Source organism: Aspergillus luchuensis, chromosome 5, assembly GCF_016861625.1.
Source record: "Aspergillus luchuensis IFO 4308 DNA, chromosome 5, nearly complete sequence".
Taxonomy (NCBI): domain Eukaryota; kingdom Fungi; phylum Ascomycota; class Eurotiomycetes; order Eurotiales; family Aspergillaceae; genus Aspergillus; species Aspergillus luchuensis.
The window spans coordinates 4,473,802-4,484,152 of NC_054853.1; the positions used below are offsets into that span (position 1 = coordinate 4,473,802).

A 10,351-nucleotide genomic window follows, 5' to 3' on the forward strand; every position below is an offset into this window, starting at 1 on the left:
CAAAAACATTATCTGGTCCAAAAGTTTTTGCTAGATTAATCACCGCATCATTCCAATGGCTTCGCAGGATTGGTTCGTTGTTCCAGTGCATGCTCGCGATGAACAGCCGCTCGGGTCGAGGTGACAGGTGGTCCTTGGCCACATCCACAGTAGAAGCCTGATGATGGATATAAAGGGTTTCCAGTATCGTCCAGGTCACCATACAAAGTAACAGACCCTGGAGGAAGCGCCGGCGCAGGCTAAACCGGCGGGACAACCCATACCGAAGGAATGAGCTAGCATAGCTGGTAGTTGGAACCATTGAAGGAAGATTCAACGATCATGTCCTATTCATATATGATAATATGAATGCAACCGAGGAAGGTAGGTGGATCCGCATGGATGTCAGTGTATCGTAGAGCTGGCACCGAAGGGCAATCAATAGGAGACGATAATCAGCGACTGATCATGGAGAGAGTTCAGCTGGCCGGATTCTGCCAGTACCTACCGCCACAACACGCGATAACAGTGGACTCACGTGCGGTCTAGATGCCAATTATAGTATATCACAGGCCTCGGCGGTCAAAGCGCCGCGTGTTATGCCGGAGAACAACTTGGCTTTTTGACGAGTCTGGAAACACCTCCTGGAATACATAAAGACTGGTGTCAATAGCCAATGAAGCGAGGTTGCAAAGGATACCTGCATATTATTATATTAAAACAACATCTCATATAATACACTCTAGGTTGGTATTAACTTCGCTCAAACTCACTGAAAGCTCCTATACAATTAGTATAACCCATAAGCTTTGAACAATTGAAGTTATCGAACACTCCTATATCGTAATAACTACATGGAATGAACCCTCTAATCTATATCCCCCCACTCCTCCTAAACCTCTGTCCCGCAGCATCCCCCGTCGCACCCGTAGCCGACGAACTCGCCGACGCCGCAATAGCCTCTCCCTCCAACCTCCTCCTCAGATCCTCATATCTCCCACCATCTGCCCCTCCAGCTCCATTTACAACCCTCCGCTCTTTCTCCCCCACCATCCACGCCGGGACCCTCCACGCGCCAGTCCCAGGCAGAAACTCCATCCGCCAGGCCACACCAACCAGCCATCCCACCGCAGCGGGGACGACCATCGCCGGGAACTGCGACAAAGCCAATTGCGCAGCGACAATATACGTTGTAGATTTATCAGACAGTGTAAGAGTAAGGGACTTGCTGCTCTGTTGCGGTTGGTCTTTCGTCTCGTTCGAATCAGAAGCAGATGACGTGGAGATCCGGTAGCGGAAGGTAGATGGGATTGAGGCGTGGTATTGCGCTAATAAGGCGAAGATGGTCGCTACGGGTCCGGAGGGAAGGTAGTTCATTTTCTCGAGGGTGATGGGTCGGAGGACGAGGATGAGGAGGAGAGGTGGGAGGAGGGTTGTGTAAGGGAGTGTGGTGAGGAGGAAGGTCTATTAAGCCATTATTGCTTGTTAGTACTGCATCGATAGTATAGCTTGCAGATGTAGAATGGTATAAGAAAAAGTAAGGTAGAATAGAGTGACGTACGGCAAACTTTCTTTTTCCCCAAGCGCGTTCGACAACTCGTAGATGATACACTAGCATCGCGGCGAACAGCGCCTCCGTCGAGTTCGCGAATCCGGCTACTTGCCACACCAGAATGCGCCAGAACTGTCCATATTGCCAGATGTGTGGCGCGACTTGGATACTAGTGAGGTGTTTAAGGTCGAAAATGGCGAGAGCCACTGAGGAGGCGATGGTGTAGATGAGGAGGGATTTGGAGATCGAGGCGTTGGTGAGTCCGGAGGTTAACATCTTCGAGATGTTATTGTGAATTTATTAAATTTATTTAGAATATGGAACTGGAGGTAATTTCTCCTGAATATTAAACAATAACTAGAGCATGAAGGCGATGTCTTATTAGTGGAGCGTCCTGGTGGTCGCGATGCTGGTCTGACAAGCTGGAAGGAAGGTGGAGGAAGTGAGGGACACGTCGCGTGAAGGGCGGGCCGAGGCGGAGGGGGCGGAGAGCGGAGGGCTCGGCATGCCGATCGAAGTACTTAAGAGTCCTGATTGACATTACAATGAATCGTTAATAGTCATTTATGTCTATTCTATCATACATTATCGCCATATCACGCAGATGGCATTTCCTTCATTTCTTCAGCCAACGCCTGGTTGTACTTTGCCAGCGCCGTTTCCAACGCCCGATTGGTCGGCCCCAGTAGTCGATTGACAGCCTGTTCACCTCCAGCCACACCAGCGAGATTGAGCTTGAGCTTCCTTCCTGTCCTTTCCAGCACTTCCCGGGCATGCTGCTTCAGTCGATCAACCTCAACTTGCCGCTCTGCCTCTGCGTCTTGCGCCACTGATTTTATGCGCTCCATGGCTCTGTTTAGGGACTCCACGAGCGAAGCTACCTCACCCGCGCGATCCGGATTCCCAGATAGGAATGCCTGCCAGAATTGATGCAAGAATTCAGTCGTCGTGGCATGCGTCAGCGTCAACCGGTCGTACAACGCAGTCGACAAACCGTACGTGCCGGCATTGCCTGATCCCTCTGTTTGGGATCGGCGGTCACGGATCGCTTCGAGAATTTGGTTTGAGGCGCGCTTCAAATTCACCCTAGAACCAATCACGTCTTCGAACTTTTGTTGATCCTCGTCGTCATCCTCCTGCGGTTCTACCAGTCTCCCCAGCGGCGCGGCTCCGCCCTCTGGCAAATTTTCTTCTAGATCTCCCCGTAGCTTTCCGAGTATCTGATTCGGATCCTGCTGGGCAAATAGCTTGTTTTGCTCATCCTCCGCAGATTTCGAATGCGACGAGAAAAAGCGACTCTGGTCCTTCACGTTGAGGAGAATACGTTGCTGTTCCTCGTCCCCGCGTAAATCGCGCAGCTGCAGCTCGTTGTATGTCCCATCCTCACCCGTCTTGCCATCCGCCTCGCCATCGGCTGGTGCAACGTTCGCCATAATCTTCTCACTCAGACTGTTCAGTGTGCGGATAATGGGCACCTTTTCCACAGAGGACGGGCGCATGTCGAGATCGGGTCGGTTGCCTTGCCGTTGACTGTTGTTCACTTCATTTCCAGCCAAATCTAGGAAATGTGGAACATGCGCATCGCGCGGTAAATTTCCCGACTCATCCGCCTTGAGGTATTTATCCAGGATTATGTCCGTGGGATCCGTTTCAGAGATGCGCTCACCGCGCAGTTTCTTAAACAGCCGACTCTGGAAAAACCGAGACCAGAATTGCTGCTCGCTAAGCTTGGGTACATTCTCGTCGTATACCCGCTTCACAAGCGGGTGCTGATTAAAAATCAACTGGATCTGCTCCTTGCTAATATTCAGCTTTGTCACGCTATCCTCCACCCGCGGCTTCAATGTCGACAGCACATTGTACGATCCGCGTGTCTGCGACCGTTCGATCGCATGTGCGCGCAAAAGATGAAGTCGAGTAGACCAGAACTGCGTCATGAATTGTGAAGCAGACAGCGTATCCGGCTTGGTGTGTAATGACTCCATGAACATGCGCTGCAGAGTCGAATTCGATTTCAGCAGCGACTGCTGCAGCTCCACATCTCCTTGAAGCCGTTTGTCATCATCCCACGGGCTCTTCTCTTTCCCTGCCGATGAAACCGCATTCGCAATGGCCATAGCAGGAGAAACGCCTTCTTTAACGGGTGCACTCTGAGCTGTCTTTGCAGCTTGGATAGCGGCACTGAGCGCATCTCTGATGGCATCAGCTTCCGGTCGCGCGTTCGCTCCAGCTGTGAAGGAAAAGACATATTGTTCGGGTGAGCTGGCGGGGGCGTTCGGAGGGAGGACAAAGATCTTCAGCATCACTTTCGGGTTACTGGCGGGGGTCTGTTGCAAATCTATCTCATAGTCAGTATAATCGCGCCCGGTGAATCAAGGTAAAGACCACGACGTACTGGTAATCTGAGCAACAGGAAGAGTAATTGCACCAGCTGCACCGCCAGCCGCCGGGATCCAAGAGATCGACTGGCGGTCCTGGGCTATGGTCAGGGTGCCATCTTTCTTCTTGTATGCCGCCGACCCGCTCGGAGGTGCCATCGTCATGGATCTCGACAGCGTCCACTGTCCTGGGCGGCGTCTAGGGATCCACCCATCGGGAGATTAAAATCCCACGGGAGAATCAGAAGGACAGGGCCTTCAAAGACGCGAGAGGTTTGAGTGGATGGGTTAAGATGCGAGTTTGTGAAAAGTACGAAGTTCCGCAATCAGTCAAGATGGAGGCACGTGATAGATATACTGCGACATGTGACTTGCTTGCTTAGTCAGGATGGCAGCCCTAACAAGCCAACCTTGAAGTACAGTTTTGCAGTCATAGACAGAATGTAAGTGATGAGTATGTCAGGCTGGATAGTTTTAGCCGACAATTTCTTTGTTAAATCTAGTGATTTCCGAGAGCATAGCATACATAGTACGGATGCCAAGGGTGCAATGAGATATCCATTGGGGTTTCTTCGACAAGAAGTTTTACTATGTCATCTTAGGGACTAGACAAGTTCAGTAGCGACTCCATTTGAAAGTACTGCATGGTAGCTACAAATAGAAAGAAATATGTTCGGGCTTTTTCGTTAGATTGGGAGAGTGCAACCGACTTGTCCTTCAACTTCTATCCTTTTTCTTGTCACCAGAAACTATCCACAGCGATGTTCGACCAATTTTAGTGGAATATACCGGTCATTGAAGCGAGAATCAATATTTCATGAAAGGCTGGATGTTATTGAAAGATGCACCAACGGCATATCTCGAACAATAAGGGCATTTGCATACTAGACGTCGACGGACCTTTCCTTGAGACACGCATAAGAATGGTAACTAAAGCAAGAATTGAACAAAGAGTTGATTCAATAGTTTAAGTTCAGACGGTGAAATGCTGTGTAACTTTCCACTTCCCGGAAGTAATGCGGTCAGGGAGCCCTTATATCCGCTGCTCTGGCATCTAATGGAGGTGGAAAACACTTAAAAACGACAAATTCGCTTATCCAAAGGCGCAGTACATCGAGCTGATGCCTCCTGATGTTCATGTTCAAAGAGTGCTAAGACTCTACCAGGAGAATAAAAAGATTGAATTAGGGAAATCCCATCTATAACTATAACTCGCGTCTAGAGCACTCTGATATAAAGAGAACGCCCCACTTAGTCTCAGAAGTCGGTTTCCAACCAAGTCTATACTACATGTCGACACAAAAGTCCTACGATATGGGGAGTTCACAGTCCGAAGAGTCTGGAGCGAAAGCTCCCACTCATATCGACTATAAACTAGAAAACATTATTGCGGGGGCGCTAGATGATGGTGGAGTGCCCAACGTGTTCTGCGGTCACGGGCTAATGAGCGTCTATGGACTTGTGCAGGAGCAGAAGGTAAGATGACGATTTTTCATTCCAGCCCAAATACAGTAAAGTCAAGACTAACTACTTCCAGAGTTCCACCTGGGTAATCCCCAACTTCTACATCGCAGAAGCAGACTCCCTTCTCCAAGAGGCCGGTTTCCACAGTTGCCATAGGTCTTACTGCGAGGGATACCGGCCCAACAAGAGGCCTTTTGCACCGGCATATCACTACCATGTCCAACCGCGGCTGAACAGACCGTACAATCACGTCGTGCTCTTATATAAGATGAACGACCTGTTTATTGACCTGGCGCCGGTTCCCACGCGATTACCACCATTGGATGATCCGGACTATATGCTAGTTGATGATCCTCGGCTACCAGACTACAATGATGAAGCTGGAAATGGTCGTTGGCAGTCTATTCGTTCGATCAAAATTCCAAAGCCAGCCCGGTTCATTGACGCTGTAGTCCTTCTTATGGTGAGAGAGTGGCCTCAGGACCCTACGTCTTCTATCTGGTATGGATACTTGAGTGAGCTGCTGGATCATATCAATGAAAGCGGGGACTATGAGCTTGTTCCGAGTTGGGATGTGTTGGGAGATGTAGCGCGTGGCTTTGTGAAGTTTTATTTCGACGGGGAGACGAAGAAGAGTCCGTGTGAGGTGAAGAATTATATATCTAGATTACGGGATGACATGATCGAGAAGACGAAGCTATCTTTACTTCTCATGGCAGATGAAGATGAATGATAACCATGAGGGATTCTTTCATAATAAAGTGGACCATATTCTTTCCTTTGAGATGTGTGTATGTTATAGAGTTCCATTGTGAAGGGAATTGGGGTGTTCGGGCCGTATGGCTGTATGGGCATACATCTTCGTCTGAGGCACCCTACCCGGTATATTGCATAATGTGGACAAGTCATTTGAAAATTTTTGATTGTAGTAGAGCTAATAATTATTAGATGTGTCATATATCCGTTGATCTAAGTTCTGGTTGATCTAAGTTCTGCTTGACTGGAGCCTGCAGTCAATTATATAACCTCACCTGTCTAAATCCATATCCGAGAGTATACGATCGGTGATAGCCATGTGTTCATAGTTGCATTATACGAGTGTACAAGGTCAAAGGTCAACAATGAACCCGCTAATATCCCGTTACAAAGAAGTTTCCCAGTAATTGCTTGGGGACACTTTGCATTGTCTCAAAGTTAATACTCCTTTGTCCAAGCTTTCAGAATGTCTTAAAGATACCAAGTGCAATACTTGTGCTAATAGGGTGCAGCCGGTGCCTAGCAAGCGAACTATAGCTCTACTACGCCACAACTGACCACCCTAACGTTTCTTTGTCACGCTGTTGACTATAAAGTAACCCCACAATTCTTGTCCCATCTGTTTCCTGTCTACATAGATCTGTCAGACGACTACAAGATCGAATACTCATCAGCAAAATGCGTCTCGATAATCTAACTATCGACGAAGTCAATAGGGCGTATCCGGATGAACTGTATCCAAGCAGTACAACGCTCTTCGGCGCTGCATCATGTTTGCTCGGATGGATACGGATACTGAAAGAGCGAGATTACTTGGGTATAACATTCGTGGGAATAACAGGAGGGCTTGCTGTCATGCGTTATTGTCCGGATCGTTTGCCCAGCATTGTAAGTGGATCTAATTACAAAACCACTTACGAAGGAAGCATTCTATTGACTAACTAAATGAGTAGGCTCCTGCTAGGAATGAAGATATTGACGTCGTCCTGGACTTAGGAGATTCGACCCTGGAAGACCTCATGAATGCACTGCACTGGCATGACTCGAAGCACTTCATCAAACACCGTGAAACGCTTTATATGTGGACACACAGAGGCAAACTGAGGATCGACTTCAAGGTGATCCCGTCGGACGTAAGTGCATATTAACGATCTCATAAAGCTTACGACCTGCGTCATTGTTTATGACATGATCACAATCTAACTATGCCATTAGAGAAAATTACCAGGAATGCAGAGTCTGTACGATCTTCGTCCGCCATATCTACCGTTTGTTAACAAGATAGATCTCATGACGTCTAAAATGTACGACACCCACCCTGATTATCTACCCTCCTCATCTTGGAGAGAGCTTGATACCGCAAGAGGTATTCACCATGGGACAGATGCGCTTCGACTGGCTCTGCTATTCGATCCGGGAAAAAGGATCACAGTCACCGCGAGGCAAGCTTTGCGGGTAGTGAGGGCCTCCCTAGGTATAGAGTATTATACCGGCATTTCAAGTTTTGAGTGGCTTAAATTGTTCCTCGTCTGCACCGAAGAAGATGAAGGTCGTCCGGCTATGTTTCGGAATCTGGAGGACGCTTTCTTGGGGATGGAATTGCGCAACGATTTCGGACCACAAGTACCAGATTCGTGGTACTACTAGCATAATACAGATTCAATCAAGACCATCTTTCTAATTGCTGTATACAAAGTATTTTTAGTGAACATTTAGTAATTAGCTGCAAACATTGCTAGTACTACCTTCGATGAATACCTTCCTCCTACCAAAAATATGAGTGACGTCATCGAGTGTATAACAACCATCTTCTCCTTCAGTTCCAACCTGACATAAATGCAAATACTCATCAATATTATAAAAGCACAGCATCAAAATACAACCAGTAATTATCGTCGTCGACACCTAAACCCTATCTTACAAATTACTTACTTATTAGTGTTGTAGCACCGACTGTAAATATCTCCCCTCCCATTGGCTAACCGCAAAGTAAAGATTCCCCGCACGTGACAGCGCGCCATGCGGGACGCGCCTCGAAAGGAAAGAAGGACGAGTTTGAACCCTCCACCTATATGAAAAGATATCAATAACTAAATTTACTGTTGATTATCTAGTTATACACGAATAAACTTCTCGTTGAAAATGTCGTACTATGACATTGATGCCATCTTGACAGATTCCCAAGTAGGTGGGAAATGAAACTGCATGCATGGGCTCATTCTTACACATCCGATCTATTCAGAAACTACCCTGCACGTTTGAATTGGACGTACCTGGTCTTGGTATTTTGGAGGGGAATGCGGGGGAAAATGTATGTTTCCTGTCTTATGTGCTTGTTGATTTATATTTTTGTGCATGGAAGTGTGTCTTGCTAAATATGTGGTGTGTCGTGTGTGTGCACTATCTAGATCAAAGCAGGAACGCGCATTGATTTGCCGTTATGGCTGGGTGAGATGCTTTCTATCGGGTGAGTTTCAATCCTTCACTATCAATATCTTGGAGAGATGGTAGTATTGTCTAACTATCGCAGTGCCCGCCTGGGAACATCTCGACTAGTCACGCTGGATCTCCCCTCCGCGCTTTCAGAACGAGTCATGAATGCCTTGAAGGCTGATCCTCGGACGGTGGATCTGCGGTCCCTGGCACCGCATTTCTATAGTTTGAGTGAGCGAATTCTGGAGCTGTTTGAGGAGGAGGAATTGGTGGAGGTTTTGAGTAATGTATGGTGCTTTTTGTAACCCGGGGGAAGGGGGGATTGATGTGGCTAATTGTGATGACGATGATGATAGACGTTTAAGAAGCGTTCAGCGGTCATTGCGGATCATGCGCATAATCCGCAGGGTGCTTTAGGGCAGGGAGCGGATTTCTTGCGAGGGTTGGATGAGACGGAGAGACAGCGTATGTTCCACCGTTGTGTCTGTGTTGCTAATTACTGATATTTGTGGATAGTTTTCCGAGTTGCGCATGATAGTGCTAAGGACACGCGGGTCTGGGCTGGAGAGGCGAAGAAGAAGTGATGGTAGTGAGTGGAAGGTATGGTTGGTGAAAGGTTGAGCTGTGCTCGCCGGTATGAACATAAATTTAACAGAAGACTAAGAGTAATTATGAAGTATCAAAATGTGATGACTATAATATTCATTATCCTTGGATTTACTATGTAGGGGTCTGGTTGGCAAATGTGGTCATAATGGTTGACATCTGGTTCTGGAAGTAAAGACTTGAAACGGCTCAATTAATGTCCTGCCGGCACTCGATTAATTGAAGGAACAACATGAAACAGTTACCCGAAACCCATCATCTGAAAGTTCCGGTCAATCGCTGCGGATAACCCCTCACGCAGATTCCTGATCTTCATGTACTGTACTCCGTGCTCCGGAGATATGGAGGGAAGTCACGAGCTCAATGCTCCCCGAGATAAGAATGACTGAAAGGACATGTCAACTCCGACTGGCGGAGTAAAAAGCGCCTACGACCGGCATAACCGAGGGGTTGTGTTTGAAGGCCCACGAGCTGGGAGAGCTGGGAAGATTGAAAAAGGAAAAGGGGAAACCAAAGAAAAAAGAGAAATTCTATTTCTGGGTGACCGAGACGAGCCACGGGAAGAACGATGGGGCGAGTTATCTGTCACGGGGCGAAGATGAAGGACTAAAGCTGAGAGCGATGGGGATGATGAGACGATGATTGCAGACGGACTGGTGTAGTGGGGAGGGGAGAACCACGGGCGGCCGATGGGTCCCTGGAACGTGGGGCAGCTTGAAGGAAAAAAAGGGAGGGCAAGTTGACGGATCAGATTCTGCTGCAATTCCGGGCGGCTACACTGGGGATGATTATACTAGATTGATGGTAGATAGATTTGATGGCGAGGAGGGGTAGTGGAATCGTGAGATTTTAACCGATAAAGTGGGGGAAAAGGGCACAGACATTGATGATTCCCGTCCCTTTGATTCAGTGGTAGCGATCCTTGTATATCCTCCGTAAAGATGCGTGTGATCAGTTGAGGGATGGATCATGGAGCAATAGGGAGAGGTTACAGTAGGGATGGAGTGTGGTAACAAGAAAAAATAGTAAAAAGGTACGGGCTTTTCCAACCACTACACTTGACCAGCCACCCTATCTATTGGTGGTCCTCAAATTCAGGACAATAGCAGAAGGAGAAAGGCGATTGGAAGCTTAAGTTCAGGTTCAGCCGGCCCAGCCATCGGAGACCATCCACTAAATCCAC

The 10,351-nt window shown here is 47.9% G+C and overlaps 5 protein-coding genes across 5 annotated transcripts; 3 read left to right on the forward strand and 2 right to left on the reverse strand.

Moving 5' to 3' along the window:
* Window positions 1–852: 852 nt before the first annotated feature.
* Window positions 853–1,807, reverse strand: dscB (the record flags this gene model as incomplete). The annotated part of the gene is made up of 2 exons (XM_041691400.1): window positions 853–1,443; window positions 1,541–1,807. 2 exons carry the CDS (start codon window positions 1,805–1,807, stop codon window positions 853–855), a joined length of 858 nt encoding a protein of 285 aa, XP_041544889.1.
* A 320-nt stretch (window positions 1,808–2,127) lies between these two features.
* Window positions 2,128–4,074, reverse strand: TFB1 (TFIIH subunit TFB1 family protein; the record flags this gene model as incomplete). Its single annotated transcript, XM_041691402.1, has 2 exons — window positions 2,128–3,869; window positions 3,927–4,074. The coding sequence occupies 2 exons, from the start codon at window positions 4,072–4,074 to the stop codon at window positions 2,128–2,130; spliced, it is 1,890 nt and encodes a 629-aa protein (XP_041544890.1).
* Window positions 4,075–5,223: 1,149 nt separating this feature from the next.
* On the forward strand, window positions 5,224–6,106 carry AKAW2_51470S (uncharacterized protein; the record flags this gene model as incomplete). The annotated part of the gene is made up of 2 exons (XM_041691403.1): window positions 5,224–5,385; window positions 5,447–6,106. The coding sequence occupies 2 exons, from the start codon at window positions 5,224–5,226 to the stop codon at window positions 6,104–6,106; spliced, it is 822 nt and encodes a 273-aa protein (XP_041544891.1).
* Window positions 6,107–6,807: 701 nt separating this feature from the next.
* On the forward strand, window positions 6,808–7,776 carry AKAW2_51471S (uncharacterized protein; the record flags this gene model as incomplete). The annotated part of the gene is made up of 3 exons (XM_041691404.1): window positions 6,808–7,017; window positions 7,083–7,262; window positions 7,345–7,776. 3 exons carry the CDS (start codon window positions 6,808–6,810, stop codon window positions 7,774–7,776), a joined length of 822 nt encoding a protein of 273 aa, XP_041544892.1.
* A 495-nt stretch (window positions 7,777–8,271) lies between these two features.
* psf3 (DNA replication protein PSF3) lies at window positions 8,272–9,065 on the forward strand (the record flags this gene model as incomplete). The annotated part of the gene is made up of 5 exons (XM_041691405.1): window positions 8,272–8,313; window positions 8,372–8,440; window positions 8,538–8,596; window positions 8,660–8,849; window positions 8,919–9,065. 5 exons carry the CDS (start codon window positions 8,272–8,274, stop codon window positions 9,063–9,065), a joined length of 507 nt encoding a protein of 168 aa, XP_041544893.1.
* Window positions 9,066–10,351: the final 1,286 nt, after the last annotated feature.